Raw genomic sequence first — 15701 nt, 5'->3', positions numbered from 1 at the left:
AATATCACGATCTGCGCACGGTGTTCAGTCGGTCCAGGGCCACCTCTCTTCCTCCACACCGGTCGTATGATTGTAGTATTGATCTCCTTCCGGGAACCACTCCCCCCCAGGGTAGACTATACTCTCTGTCGGCTCCCGAACGTAAGGCTCTCGAAGATTATTTGTCTGTAGCTCTTGACGCCGGTACCATAGTCCCCTCCTCCTCTCCCGCCGGAGCGGGGTTCTTTTTTGTCAAAAAGAAGGACGGGTCTCTGCGCCCCTGCATAGATTATCGAGGGCTGAATGACATAACAGTGAAGAATCGTTATCCGCTTCCTCTTATGTCTTCAGCCTTCGAGATCCTGCAGGGAGCCAGGTTTTTCACTAAGTTGGACCTTCGTAACGCTTACCATCTCGTGCGCATCAGGGAAGGGGACGAGTGGAAGACGGCGTTTAACACTCCGTTAGGGCACTTTGAATACCGGGTTCTTCCTTTCGGCCTCGCTAACGCTCCAGCTGTCTTTCAGGCATTAGTCAATGATGTCCTGAGAGACATGCTGAACATCTTTGTTTTCGTTTACCTTGACGATATCCTGATTTTTTCACCGTCACTCCAGATTCATGTTCAGCACGTTCGACGTGTCCTCCAGCGCCTTTTAGAGAATTGTCTTTTTGTGAAGGCTGAGAAGTGCACTTTTCATGCCTCCTCCGTCACATTTCTCGGTTCTGTTATTTCCGCTGAAGGCATTAAGATGGATCCCGCTAAGGTCCAGGCTGTCATTGATTGGCCCGTCCCTAAGTCACGCGTCGAGCTGCAGCGCTTTCTCGGCTTCGCGAACTTCTATCGTCGTTTCATCCGTAATTTCGGTCAGGTGGCAGCTCCTCTCACAGCCCTTACTTCTGTCAAGACGTGCTTTAAGTGGTCCGTTTCCGCCCAGGGAGCTTTTGATCTCCTCAAGAATCGTTTTACATCCGCTCCTATCCTTGTTACACCTGACGTCTCTAGACAGTTCGTGGTCGAGGTTGACGCGTCAGAGGTGGGCGTGGGAGCCATTCTTTCTCAGCGCTCCCTCTCTGACGACAAGGTCCACCCTTGCGCGTATTTTTCTCATCGCCTGTCGCCGTCGGAACGTAACTATGATGTGGGAAACCGCGAACTGCTCGCCATCCGCTTAGCCCTAGGCGAATGGCGACAGTGGTTGGAGGGGGCGACCGTTCCTTTTGTCGTTTGGACTGACCATAGGAACCTTGAGTACATCCGTTCTGCCAAACGACTTAATGCGCGTCAGGCGCGCTGGGCGCTGTTTTTCGCTCGTTTCGAGTTCGTGATTTCTTATCGTCCGGGCTCTAAGAACACCAAGCCTGATGCTTTATCTCGTCTCTTCAGTTCTTCAGTAGCCTCCACTGACCCCGAGGGGATTCTCCCTGAGGGGCGTGTTGTCGGGTTGACTGTCTGGGGAATTGAGAGGCAGGTAAAGCAAGCACTCACTCAAACTCCGTCGCCGCGCGCTTGTCCCAGGAACCTTCTTTTCGTTCCCGTTCCTACTCGTCTGGCCGTTCTTCAGTGGGCTCACTCTGCCAAGTTAGCCGGCCACCCTGGCGTTCGGGGTACGCTTGCTTCCATTCGCCAGCGTTTTTGGTGGCCCACCCGGGAGCATGACACGCGTCGCTTCGTGGCTGCTTGTTCGGTCTGCGCGCAGACTAAGTCCGGTAACTCCCCTCCTGCCGGCCGTCTCAGGCCGCTTCCCATTCCCTCTCGACCGTGGTCTCACATCGCCTTAGATTTTGTCACCGGACTGCCTTCGTCAGCGGGGAAGACTGTTATTCTTACGGTTGTCGACAGGTTCTCTAAGGCGGCTCATTTTATTCCCCTTACTAAGCTTCCTTCTGCTAAAGAGACGGCACAAATCATCATCGAGAATGTTTTCAGAATTCATGGCCTTCCGTCAGACGTCGTTTCGGACAGAGGTCCGCAATTCACGTCTCAATTTTGGAGGGAGTTTTGCCGTTTGATTGGGGCTTCCGTCAGTCTCTCTTCCGGCTTTCACCCCCAGTCTAACGGTCAAGCAGAACGGGCCAATCAGACTATTGGTCGCATCTTACGCAGTCTCTCTTTTCGCAACCCTGCGTCTTGGTCAGAACAGCTCCCCTGGGCAGAATACGCCCACAACTCGCTTCCTTCGTCTGCGACCGGGCTATCTCCTTTTCAGAGTAGCCTCGGGTACCAGCCTCCGCTGTTCTCATCTCAGTTCGCCGAGTCCAGCGTCCCCTCCGCTCAGGCTTTTGTCCAACGTTGCGAGCGCACCTGGAAGAGGGTCAGGTCTGCACTTTGCCGTTATAGGGCGCAGACTGTGAGGGCTGCTAATAAGCGTAGAACTAAGAGTCCTAGATATTGTCGCGGTCAGAGAGTTTGGCTCTCCACTCAGAACCTTCCCCTTAAGACCGCTTCTCGCAAGTTGACCCCGCGGTTCATTGGTCCGTTCCGTATTTCCCAGATCATTAATCCTGTCGCAGTTCGACTTCTTCTTCCGCGATATCTTCGTCGCGTCCACCCGGTCTTCCATGTCTCCTGTGTCAAGCCCGTTCTTCGCGCCCCCGCTCGTCTTCCCCCCCCCCCCCATCCTTGTCGAGGGCGCACCCATCTACAGGGTCCGTAGGATTTTGGACATGCGTCCTCGGGGCCGTGGTCATCAGTACCTAGTAGATTGGGAGGGGTACGGTCCTGAGGAGAGGAGTTGGGTTCCCTCTCGGGACGTGCTGGACCGTGCGCTGATCGATGATTTCCTCCGTTGCCGCCAGGTTTCCTCCTCGAGTGCGCCAGGAGGCGCTCGGTGAGTGGGGGGGTACTGTCATGTATTGTCATGTTGTGTCTTGTTTCTGTCCTTTCCCTTCACCCTGTCTCCCTCTGCTGGTCGTTATTAGGTTACCTTTTCTCTCCCTCTTTTCCCCAGCTGTTCCTTGTCTCCTCCTAACTACCTCGTCACCCCTTTTCCCACCTGTTCCCTTTTTCCCTCTGATTAGTCCTCTATATCTCTCTCTGTTCCTGCGTCTGTCTTTGTCGGATTCTTGTTTGTGTTGTTCATGCCTGAACCAGACTATCGTCATGTTTGCTGCAACCTTGTCCTGTCCTGTCGGAATCTGCCGGTCCATCTGAGCCTACGTTTGTTTTGCTATTAAAGAAGCTCTGTTTACGTTAAGTCGCTTTTGGGTCCTCATTCACGCACCGTAACAGATGGTTATTCCAGTTTAGATGACTAGGGTAGTCTTCATAGTCAATCATTCTGAATGCAGGTTTTGAGTAATCAACAATTCCACTTGTTGGACAACCTAACTCTGGATTCCAATAGGAATTGCACATCACTTTGCAAGGCAGAATGATGTAACTTGCAGGTGTGATGTGGCCTGTAAACCAGGAGATTCCCAACACCACGGTGTTAGGATATACAGTTAAAGTCGGAAGTTTACATACACTTACACTCAAGTCATTAAAACTTGTTTTTCAACCACTCCACAAATTTCTTGTTAACAAACGATAGTTTTGGCAAGTCGGTTAGGATATCTACCATGTGCATGACACAAGTAATTTCCCCAACAATACAGACAGATTATTTCACAGATTATTTTCACACTCAGACGCTTACATATACTAAGTTGACTGTGCCTATAAACAGCTTGGAAAATTCCAGAAGATGTTGTCATGGTTTTAGAAGCTTCTGATAGGCTAATTGACATAATTTGAGTCAATTGGAGGTATACCTGTGGATGTATTTCAAGGCCTACCTTCAAACTCAGTGCCTCTTTGCTTGACATCATGGGAAAATCAAAAGAAATCAGCCAAGACTTCAGAATTTTCTTTTTAGGCCTCCACAAGTCTGGTTCATCATTGGGAGCAATTTCCAAATGCCTGAAGGTACCACGTAACAAACAATGTTACGCAAATATAAACATCATGGGACCACGAAGCAGTCATACCGCCCAGGAAGGAGAAGCATTCTGTCTCCTAGAGATGAACGTACTTTGGTGCAAAAAGTGCAAATCAAACCCATAACAACAGCAAAGGACCTTGTGAAGATGCTGGAGCAAACAGTTACAAAATGATCTATATCCACAGTAAAACGAGTCCTATATTGACATAATCTGAAAGGTAGCCCAGCAAGGAAGAAGCCACTGCTCCAAAACCACCATAAAAAAAGCCAGACTACGGTTTGCAACTGCACATGGTAACAAAGATTGTACTTTTTAGAGAAATATCCTCTGGTCGAATGAAACAAAAATAGAACTGTTTGGCCATAATGACCATCGTTATGTTTGGAGGAAAAAGGGGGAGGCTTGCAAGCCGAAGAACACCATCCCAACCGTGAAGCACGGGGGTGGCAGCATCATGTTGTGGGGGTGCTTTGTTGCAGGAGGGACAGGTGCACTTCACAAAATAGATGGCTTCATGAGGAGGGAAAATTATGTGGATATATTGAAGCAACATCTCAAAACATCAGTCAGGAAGTTGACAATGGACAATGACCCCAAGCATACTTCCAAAGTTGTGGCAAAATGGCGTAAGGACAACAAAGTCAAGGTATTGGAGCGGCCATCTCAAAGCCCTGACCTTAAGCCCATAGAACATTTGTGGGCAGAACTGATAAAGCGTGTGCGAGCAAGGAGGCCTACAAACCTGACTCAGTTACACTAGCTCTGTCAGGAGGAATGGGCCAAATTCACCCAATTTATTGTGGAAGGCTACCCAAAACGTTTGACCCAAGTTAAACAATTTAAAGGCAATGCTACTGTACCAAATACTAATTGAGTGTATGTAAACTTCTGACCCACTGGGAATGTGATGAAAGAAATAAAAGCTGAAATAAATCTTTCTCTTGTCACGACTTCCGCCGAAGTCGGCTCCTCTCCTTGTTTGGACGGCATTCGGCGGTCGCCGTCACCGGCTTTCTAGCCATCGCCGCTCCATTTTTTATGTATGTGACATCTCTCTACTATTATTCTGACATTTCACATTCTTAAAATAAAGTGGTGATCCTAACTGACCTAAGACAGGGAATTTTTACTCTGATTAAATGTCAGGAATTGTGAAAAACTGAGTTTAAATGTATTTGGCTAAGGTGTATGTAAACTTCCGACTTCAACTGTAACTAGGCCCTTAAAGAAGGGCCATATGGTATACACTACCGGTCCAAAGTTTTAGAACATCTACTAATTTAAGGGTTTTTCTTTATTTTGACTATTTTCTACATTGTAGAATAATATTGAAGACATCAAATCTATGAAATAACACATATGGAATCATGTAGGAAGCAAAAAAGTGTTACACATCAAAATAGATTTTATATTTGAGATTCTTCAAATAGCCACCCTTTGCCTTGATGACAGCTTTGCACAATCTTGGCATTCTCTCAACCAGCTTCATGAGGTAGTCACCTGGAATGCATTTCAATTAACAGCTATGTCCCCTTAAAAGTTAATTTGTGGAATTTATTTTCCTTCTTAATGCGTTTGAGCCAATCAGTTGTGTTGTGACAAGGTAGGGGTGGTATACAGAATATAGTCTTATTTGGTAAAAGTCCATATCCAAGTCCATAAAAGTCCAAGTCCATAGTCCATATTATGGCAAGAACAGCTCAAATAAGCAAAGAGAAATGACAGTCCATCATTACTTTAAGACATGAAGGTCAGTCAATTCTGAAAATGTCAAGAACTTTGAATGTTTCTTCAAGTGCAGTCGCAAAAAACATCAAGCGCTTTGATGAAACTGGCTCTCATGAGGACCGCCACCAGAATGTAATACCTAGAGTTACCTCTAGGCTGCAGAGGATAAGTTCATTCGAGTTACCAGCCTGAGAAAATGCAGCCCAAATAAATGCTTCACAGAGTTCAAGTAACAGACACATCTCAACATCAACTGTTCAGAGTTGACTGCATGAATCAGGCCTTCATGGTCTAATTGCTGCAAAGAAACCCCTACTAAAGGACACCAATAAGAAGAAGAGACTTGCTTGGGCCAAGAAACACGAGCAATGGCCGTTAGACCGGTGGAAATGTGTTCTTTGGTCGGGAGTCCAAATTGGAGATTTTTTGTTTCAACCTCTGTGTCTTTGTGAGACGCGGTGTGGATGAACGGATGATCTCCGCATGTGTGGTTCCCACCGTGAAGCATAGAGGAGGTGGTGTTATGGTGCTTTGCTGGTGACACCGTCTGTGATATATTTAGAATTCAAGGCACACTTAAGCAGCATGTCTACCACAGCATTCTGCAGCGATATGCCATCCCATCTGGTTTGGGTTTATTTTTAATTTTTACCTTTATTTTACTAGGCAAGTCAGTTAAGAACAAATTCTTATTTTCAATGACGGCCTAGGAACAGTGGGTCAGCTTGTCAGCTTGGGGATTCGAACTTGCAACCTTTCGGTTACTAGTCCAACGCTCTAACCAGGCTACCCTGCCGCCCCTAGTGGTTAGTGGGACTATCATTTGTTTTTCAACAGGACAATAACCCAACACAACTCCAGGCTGTGAAAGGGCTATTTTACCAAGAAGGAGAGTGATGGAGTGCTGCATCAGATGACCTGGCCTCCACAATCCCCTGAACTCAACCATATTGAGATGGTTTGGGATGAGCTGGACCGCAGAGTGAAGGAAAAGCAGCCAACAAGTGCTCAGCATATGTGGGATCTCCTTCAAGACTGTTGGAAAAGCATTCCAGGTCAAGCTGGTTGAGAGAATGCCAAGAGTGTGCAAAGCTGTCATCAAGGCAAAGGGTGGCTATTTGAAGAATCTCAAATATAAAATATATTTTAACACTTTTTTGGTTATAACATGATTCCATATGTATTACTTCATAGTTTTGATGTCTTCACTATTATTCTACAATGTAGAAAATAGGAAGAATAAAGAAAAACCCTTGAATGAGTAGGTGTTCTAAAACCTTTGACCAGTAGTGTATGTTATGTATTGTCATAAATCGTTACATTTTAAAGGCTAATAAGGCTGGTGGGTTCTACCCGTTCATAGAAGGTTCTCTGAAGAAACCTCCAAAGGTAAAAGGGTTCTTGGTAGAACCCTTCATAGACAGTTCTAGGAAGAACCTTCAGAGGATAAAATGGGGTTCTAGGTAAAATCCTCAGTAAAGGGTTCTACCCAGGACTAAAAAGGGTGGTTCCCCTATGGGGACAAACCGAAGAACCTTGTATGGTTCTATTTAGCACCTTTTTTTCTAAGAGTGTACTATTCTGTGGAATGATGATGAAAAACAGAGCTAGATGAAGTTAGGCAACAGACTCATATCAAAACATACACGGAATCGCACAGGATCAATCTTTCATCCAGGGAGTTAGAAGGAGAATCTCGGAAAATAATATTAGTATTATAATATTAGATTATACACTAAGATCATATTAATATACACTTACATCACATTATGATTTTATATTTATCTCATAATTAAGTTACCCTTAGGAAAATGAAGCACAAATCTAATCAGCTATACTGACTAGAATATTATTACTGTCAAACAGTGGGTTAATGTTCTTCCTGAGTGTCCTAAACTGACTTATATTTGTCTAAGGTGTGCAGTAACGAATGGTTAACCCATGTTGTCAGTAGGTGATTTTAGTGGAGAGTTTCGCAGGGTGTCAATAGCTCCTGGTCATAGTTTGGAGCAGAAGCTAAGGTAAAGCTTTTAGTTGAGATACAGGAGTGTTTTCTTCCTGCAAGGGGTGAGGGAGAGAGAGAGAAAGTGTGAATGAGAGAGGTAGATAGAGAGAGAGAAGAGGAATGTTGGTATGTGGATGATGATTGATGCTTGGTGTTCTCAGACAGAGAACAGTAGTCTACTCTACTAGCCTCGTCCTCAGAGCATGCGCAGACCAGCTGGCTGGTGTGTTCACGGACATATTCAATCTCTCCCTATCCCAGTCTGTTGTCCCCACATGCTTCAAGATGGCTACCATTGTTCCTGTACCCAAGAAGGCAAAGAAAACTGAACCAAATGACTACCGCCCCATAGCACTCACTTCTGTCATCATGAAGTGCTTTGAGAGACTAGTCAAGGATCAAATCACCTCCACCTTACCATCCACCATAGGCCCACTTCAATATGCATACCACCCCAACAGGCTATTGCCATCACAAAAGGATTACCTATGTAAGAATGCTGTTCATTGACTACAGCTCAGCATTCAACACCATAGTACCCTCCAAGCTCATCATCAAGCTGGAGGCCCTGGGTCTCAACCCCACCCTGTGCAATTGGGTCCTGGACTTTCTGACGGGCTGCCCCCAGGTGGTGAAGGTAGGAAACAACATCTCCGCTTCGCTAACCCTCAACACTGGGGCCCCACAAGGGTCCATGCTCAGCCCCCTCCTGTACTCCCTTTTCACCCATGACTGCGTGGCCATGCACACCTCCAACTCAATCATCAAGTTTGCAGACGACACAACAGTAGTGGGCTTGATTACCAGCAAAGACGAGACAGCCTACAGGAAGGAGGTAAAGGGACTCAGAGTGTGGTGTCAGGAAAACAACCTCTCACTCAACGTCAACAAAACAAAGAAGATGATTGTGGACTTCAGGAAACAGCAGTGGGAGCACCCCCCTATCCACATCGAAGGGACAGCAGTGGAGAAGGTGGAAAGTTTTAAGTTCCTCGGCGTACACATCTGAAATGGTCCACCCACACAGACAGCGTGGTGAAGAAGGCGCAGCAGCGCCTCTTCAACCTCAGGAGGCTGAAGAAATTTGACTTGTCACCCAAAACCCTCACAAACGTTTACAGATGCACAATCGAGAGCATCCTGTCGGCAACTGCATCGCCCTCAACCGCAAGGCTCTCCAGAGGGTTGTGCGGTCTGCACAACGCTTCACTGGGGGCAAACTACCTGCCCTCCATGACACCTACAGCACCCGATGTCACAGGAAGGCCAAAAAGATCATCAAGGACAACAACCACTGAGCCACTGCCTGTTCACACCTCTACCATCCAGAAGGCGAGGTCAGTACAGGTGCATCAAAGCTGGGACCAAGAGACTGAAAAACAGCTTCTATCTCAAGGCCATCAGACTACTAAACAGCAATCACTAACTCAGAGAGGCTGCTGCCTACATTGAGACCCAATCACTGGACACTTTAATAAATGGATCACTAGTCACTTTAAACAATGCCACTTTCAATAATGGCACTTTCATAATGTTTACATTTCTTACATTACTCATATCACATGTATAAACGGTATTTTATACCATCTATTGGTATAAAATTGCCTATTGCCTATGCCGCTCAGCCATCCATATACTTGTATGTACATATTCCCGTTCACCCCTTTAGATTTGTGTGTATTAGGTAGTTGTTGGGGAATTGTTAGATTACTTGTTATATATTACTGCACTGTTGGAACAAGAAGCACAAGCATTTCGCTACACTCGCATTAACATCTGCTAACCATGTGTATGTGACCAATAAAATTTGATTTGATTCAATATTTTACTGACATGTGCGTAGCTTGTTGACAGACTTAGGCCTGAAGTTTTTTTTATCTAACTCTGACCTTACGGAGGAGCCAAGACCTATGGTTGTTTAACTCGGTTATTGTATTTGTGTGCTAGTGACTACTGACTGAACTTATTTCCTATTGTGTGACCCTGACTGTTGTTTATTTCAGCTCGTAGCTACTTACTGGCTGGCCACCTTTTGGACAAAGGTCTGAACCCAGAACAAAATCTCCCGTGCGCTGGCCAGTTAACATTTATGTTACAGTGTGTCACAGGAGACTAACCTGGGAGTAGAGGTTGGAATTGTGTCTGTCCTTCAGAGCATCCATGGCACACACTCCACTCAACCCCCCCCCCCCCCCCCCCCCCCCAGACATCAAGGCCTTAATGTAACCTCACTGTAGCAGCTGCAGCTGTTTAAACAAAACCATTTTATCTGTCTCTGTCATTCCTACAGTCTGTGACTCAAGCCTGGCTTCCCAGTTTTGAACTCTTAAGCACGCTTTAAACACACCGTCACATAAATACATGGCTCTGATCATCACCATCGTCAGGTCTTTGAAGGGTCCTGAATCATCAATGAACCATGTATCACGGCCATCTTCAGACTCTTCAGACAATGCTGCTTCTGTCCATTAGCTCTTACAATCTTAGAAAAAAGGGTTCCAAAAGGGTTCTTTGGCTGTCCCCGTAGGAGAACCCTTTTTGGTTCCAGGTCGAACCCTTTTTGGTTCCATGTAGAACCCGTTTGTGTTCCATGTAGGACCTGCTGTGGAAAGGGTTCTACATGGAACCAAAAATGATTCTTCAAAGGGTTCTCCAATGGGGACAGCCGATGAACCCTTCTAGGTTCCAGATAGAAAAAAAGGTGCTAAGAGTGTACCATAAAGGCACTGGCGTACCACACACCCCTGAACCCCAAACTCCCTGGAGAGCTCACCCCCATAGAATTAGGAATTAAAATACTACATAGAAGGGACATGAACCTGCTTATGATGGAATAAAGTTCAGCCATTTTTGTCAGGGAGTTGGTCGACCATGGTTTGCCAGTGCTTTGATAAGATAGTGTAAAATAATGAATTTGAAGATTTTATCTGCACTGTAGGCTTATGTTTGTTAGCTAGTTAGACAGCCAGTTGTAGAGGAATGATTCCAGAAATGTTTCTAATTAACTGCCAATACATCAACATTCCACTTAAACAATGCAGTCAATCCACAGCCATACACTGGTTGAAATCAGTAGCTGATAGGACTTAGACCATTTGTAAATGCAACAAGTACTGATATTGTATCATATAATAGCACGCTTAGCTTTCCAGGAAAACAACAATTGAGACATTTATGGTCTGTTTACATATACAGTGTATTTTAGAGGCTATTTATTCAGAAAATTGGTATAAAACCTATAAACACTGCTCTTTCCATGACATAGACTGACCAGGTGAAAGCTATGATCCCTTATGCATTTCACCTGTTAAATCCACTTCAAGGGGAAGATTTAATCCTCTTCGGGTTAAAGAAGGATTTTTAAGCCTTGAGACAACTGACACATGGATTGTGTATGTGTGCCATTCAGAGGGTGAATGGGCAAAACAAAACATTGAAGTGCCTTTGAATGGGGTATGGTAGTACCACGTGCACCGGTTTAAGTGTGTCAAGAACTGCAACACTGATGGGTTTTTCAAACTCAACAGTTTCCCGTATGTATCAAGAATGGTCCGCCACCCAAAGGACATCCAGCCAACTTGACACAACTGTGGGAAGCACTGGAGTCAACATGGACCAGCATCCCTGTGGAACGCTTTTGACACCTTGTAGTCCATGCCCTGACGAATTGAAGCAGTTCTGAGGGCAATTCAATATTAGGAAGGTGTTCCTAATGTTTTTTTTACACCGATATAAACTGTATTTATGATTATATGACAATATTTTAGGTTGACAATAATTATTTTACACAATTTGTGATATAAGTAAAATCAGATTATGCCTCTACTGCCATTAACTCCACATTCTATCTTTGCCACATTGCAAAATGTGTAGAACTGAAGGAAGTTAGCTGCCCCCCCAAAAATATATATATATACAGTACCAGTCAAAAGTTTGGACACACTTACTCATTCAAGGGTTTATCTTTATTATTATTTTTTACTATTTTCTACATTATAGAATAATAGTGAAGACATCAAAACTATGAAATAACACACATGGAATCATGTAGTAACCAAAAAAAGTGTTAAACAAATAAAAATATATTTTATATTTGAGATTCTTGAAAGTAGCCACCCTTTGCCTTGATGACAGCTTTGCACACTCTTGAAATTCTCTCAACCAGCTTCACCTGGAATGCTTTTCCAACAGTCTTGAAGGAGTTCCTACATATGCTGAGCACTTTTCCTTCACTCTGCGGTCCAACTTATCCCAAACCATCTCAATTGGGTAGAGGTCGGGTGATTGTGGAGGCAGGTCATCTGATGCAGTTCTCCATCACTCTCCTTCTTGGTGAAATAGCCCTTACACCACCTGGAGGTGTGTTGGGTCATTATCCTGTTGAAAAACAAATGACAGTCCCACTAAGCGCAAACCAGATGGGATGGTGTATCGCTGCAGAATGCTGTCGTAGCCATGCTGGTTAACCTCTCTGGGATCGTTCGGGACGCTAGCGTCCCACCTCGCCAACAGCCACTGAAATTGCAGGGCTCCAAATTCAAAACAACAGAAATCTCATAATTAAAATTCCTCAACCATACAAGTATTTTACCCCATTTTAAAGATACACTTCTCTTTAATCCAACCACAGTGTCCGATTTCAAAAAGGCGTTTCGGCGAAAGCAGAACATATCATTATGTTAGGTCAGCAAGTAGTCATCAAAAGCATTCAACCATTTTCCAACCAAAGAGAGGTGTCACAAAAAGCAGAAATATAGATACAATTAATCACTAAACGTTGACGACCTTCATCAGATGATACTCCCAGGACTCAATGTTACACAATGCATGTATGTTTTGTTCGATCAAGTTCATATTTATATCCAAAAAACCTCAGTTTACATTGGCACCATGTTCAGAAAAGCCTCCAAAACATCCGGAGAAATAGCAGAGAGCCACATCAAATAACATAAATACTCATAATACATTTTGATGAAAGATAAAGGTTTTACATAGAATTAAAGATAAACTTGTTCTTAATGCAACTGCTGTGTCAGATTTCAAAAAAGCTTTACGGCAAAAGCACAATATTCAATCATCTGAGAACAGCGTTCAGCCACAAAAGCAAGCCATACAGTTACCCGCCAAATTGTGGACTCAACAAAAGTCATAAATAGCATTATAAATCTTCACTTACCTTTGCTGATCTTCGTCAGAATGCACTCCCAGGACTCCCACATCCACAAGAAATGCTTGATTTGTTCGATTACGTCCATATTTATGTCCATATTTATGTCCATATTTATGTACCTCCGTTTTGTTCTTGCGTTTAGTTCACTATTCCAATCGCACAATGCGCGAGCGCAACATCCAGACGAAAAGTCAAAAGAGTTCCATTACAGTTTGTAGAAACATGTCAAACGATGTTTACAATCAATCCATAGGGTGTTTTTATAATGAAACTTCAATAATATTCCAACCGGACAATAGCGTATTCATTACAGAGGAAAAAGAAGGAACGGCGCACCCGCGTGACCGCGCAGTAAACAACTGATTGGCCACAGCCTAGTCCACTTGTTGAAACAGCTCTTATTCAACACCCTTCCACAATAGAAGCCTCAAAAAACTTTCTAAAGACTGTTGTCATCTGCTGGAAGCCCTGGGAAGTGCAATCTGGCCCCATAGACACAGCATATTTTATAGGCAATCACTTAAATGAAACTACAAACCTCAGATTTCCCACTTCCTGGTTGGATTTATCTCAGGTTTTCGCCTGCTATATGAGTTCTGTTATACTGACAGACATCATTCAAACAGTTTTAGAAACTTCAGAGTGTTTTCTATCCAATACTACTAATAATATGCATATATTAGCATCTGGGACAGAGTAGCAGGCAGTTTACTGGGCACCTTATTCATAAAGCTACTCAACACTGCCCCCCTGTCACCAAGAAGTTAAATGTGCCTTGAATTCTAAATAAATTACAGACAGTGTCACCAGCAAAGCATCCCCACACCATCACACCTCCTCCTCCATGCTTCGCGGTGGGAACACCACATGCAGAGATAAACCGTTCACGTTCTCTGCGTCTCACAAAGACACAGAGGTTTGAACAAAGCATCTCAAATTTGGACTCATCAGACCAAAAGGACATATTTGCACCAGTCCAATGTCCATTGCACGTGTTTCTTGGCCCAAGCAAGTCTCTTCTTCTTATTGGTGTTCTTAAGTAGTTGTTTCTTTGCAGCAATTAGACCATGAAGGCCTGATTCACGCAGTCTGCTCTGAACAGTTGATGTTGAGATGTGTGTGTTACTTGAACTCTGTGAAGCATTTATTTGGGCTGCAATTTCTGTGGCTGGTAACTCGAATGAACTTATCATCTGCAGCAGAGGTAACTCTGGGTCTTCCTTTTCCTGTGGCGTTCCTCATGAGAGCCAATTTCATCATAGATGGTTTTTGCGACTGCACTTGAAGAAACATTTGAAGTTCTTGACGTTTTCAGAATCGACTGACCTTCATGCCTTAATGTAATGGTGAACTGTCATTTCTCTTTGCTTATTTGAACTGTTCTTGCCATAATATGGACTTGGTCTTTTGTATACCACCCCTGCCTTGTCACAACACTGATTGGCTCAAACTCATTAGGAAGGAAAGAAATTCAACAAATGAACTTTTAACAAGGCACACTTATTAATTACTTTGAAGAATCTCAAATATAAAATATATTTTGATTTGTTTAACACTTTTTTTGGTTACTACATGATTCCACCTGTGTTATTTCATCGTTTTGATGTCTTCACTGTTATTCTACAATGTAGAAAATATTTTAAAAATAAAATAAACTTGAATAAGTGTTTAGGGACCTGCATGGGGGTGCCGGTTCCGTCAGCTGTGTGTGTATGTATGTGTGACTGAGAGAGAGTGTGTGCATGCGTGTGTTCAGGCTCCATTAGCTGTTTCCTGAAGTTCAAAGGGCCACTCCACCAGTGCAAGTTCCCATTAACATTAACAGAGTGGTGATGTCATTTGTTTGGTCTCTGAGGGTATGTCTTGAGTGAATGTGATTAGAGGCTGGGGCTGCTGCAGTATCTTTAGTGTCTTTGTTTGGACTGTATTGTGGTTTAATGGACAGAGATTTACACTGCTTTTCTTTTCTTTCTCTGACCCTCTCTTACTCTCCTCTCCTTCTTCAGGCAGACACTGGAAAAAAAGAGCTCCTTCTCTCTCCGCCCGTCGCCTGACAGCTGGATGTTCAGAGGGGTAAGTGGTTTACACAATGTTAGAACTATTGTTAGTCAGCATCCGAATGAGACTGTGCGTGCGTGTGTGTGCGCGTGTGTGTGCGCGCACATGGGTGAATGCATTAACACAGTCATATTCATACTCCCCTGAATCTTCCTCAGAACAATTTCATTGATTAATTCCCAATCATTCTGACAATGATGGATCTCTTATCCCCACTTAAATTAAGTAATGTCTGTTTATTTTTAATTTACCAGTAGGACATTATGTAATTTTGTCATGCAAATCATGCATGATTTGGGCTCCCGAGTGGCACAGCGGTCTAAGGCACTGCATCTCAGTGCAAGAGGTGTCACTACAGTCCCTGCTTCGAATCCAGGCTGTATCACATCCGGCCGTGATTGGGAGTCCCATAGGGTGGCGCACAATTGGCCCAGCGTCGTCTGGGTTTGGCCGGGGTAGGCTGTCATTGTAAATAAGAATTGTTATTTTTTTAATCCTCACCCAGGATGCCCTGCAATTGTCTCTCCCCTGTATGTGTGTCTGGTGTTAGATTGAAGGTCTGCCTCTGCCTGAGAGAGAGGTGCCTGTATGTTCCCTGGTCAAAATTTGTGCACTCTTATGTATTGAAATGGGTGCAATTTCAGCCTAAATGTGTTTTGGCCTACAGAATAATTTTGCTTTCACTCTGAAAAGTGTGACAAACTGGATTGATCTTTAAAGCATTTGATTACGGTTTATATATCAAATGAAACTGAAGGGCAGAGGAATTAAGAACTTGCCGGTTTTGCTTTTGAGAGTCTCGAATTGATTTATCACTACTGCCAGGCAGCGAGG

At 44.2% G+C, this 15701-nt stretch overlaps 1 protein-coding gene across 1 annotated transcript in view; it reads left to right on the top strand.

Annotated features, from left to right (window-relative positions):
* Nucleotides 1-15701, top strand: part of LOC110527722 (rho guanine nucleotide exchange factor 3) — a 124163-nt gene that overhangs the window by 23998 nt on the left and 84464 nt on the right. Inside the window, exon 2 of the mRNA XM_021609182.3 lies at nt 14816-14882. Coding sequence (XP_021464857.3) covers nt 14816-14882 — 67 coding nt within the window. The remainder of the gene's footprint in view (nt 1-14815; nt 14883-15701) is intronic.

Source organism: Oncorhynchus mykiss, chromosome 7 (genome assembly GCF_057628025.1).
Source record: "Oncorhynchus mykiss isolate SJ-2025 chromosome 7, ASM5762802v1, whole genome shotgun sequence".
Lineage (NCBI taxonomy): Eukaryota > Metazoa > Chordata > Actinopteri > Salmoniformes > Salmonidae > Oncorhynchus > Oncorhynchus mykiss.
Note: the sequence above shows the minus strand (reverse complement) of the source record. Positions and strands in the feature narration are given on the sequence as shown.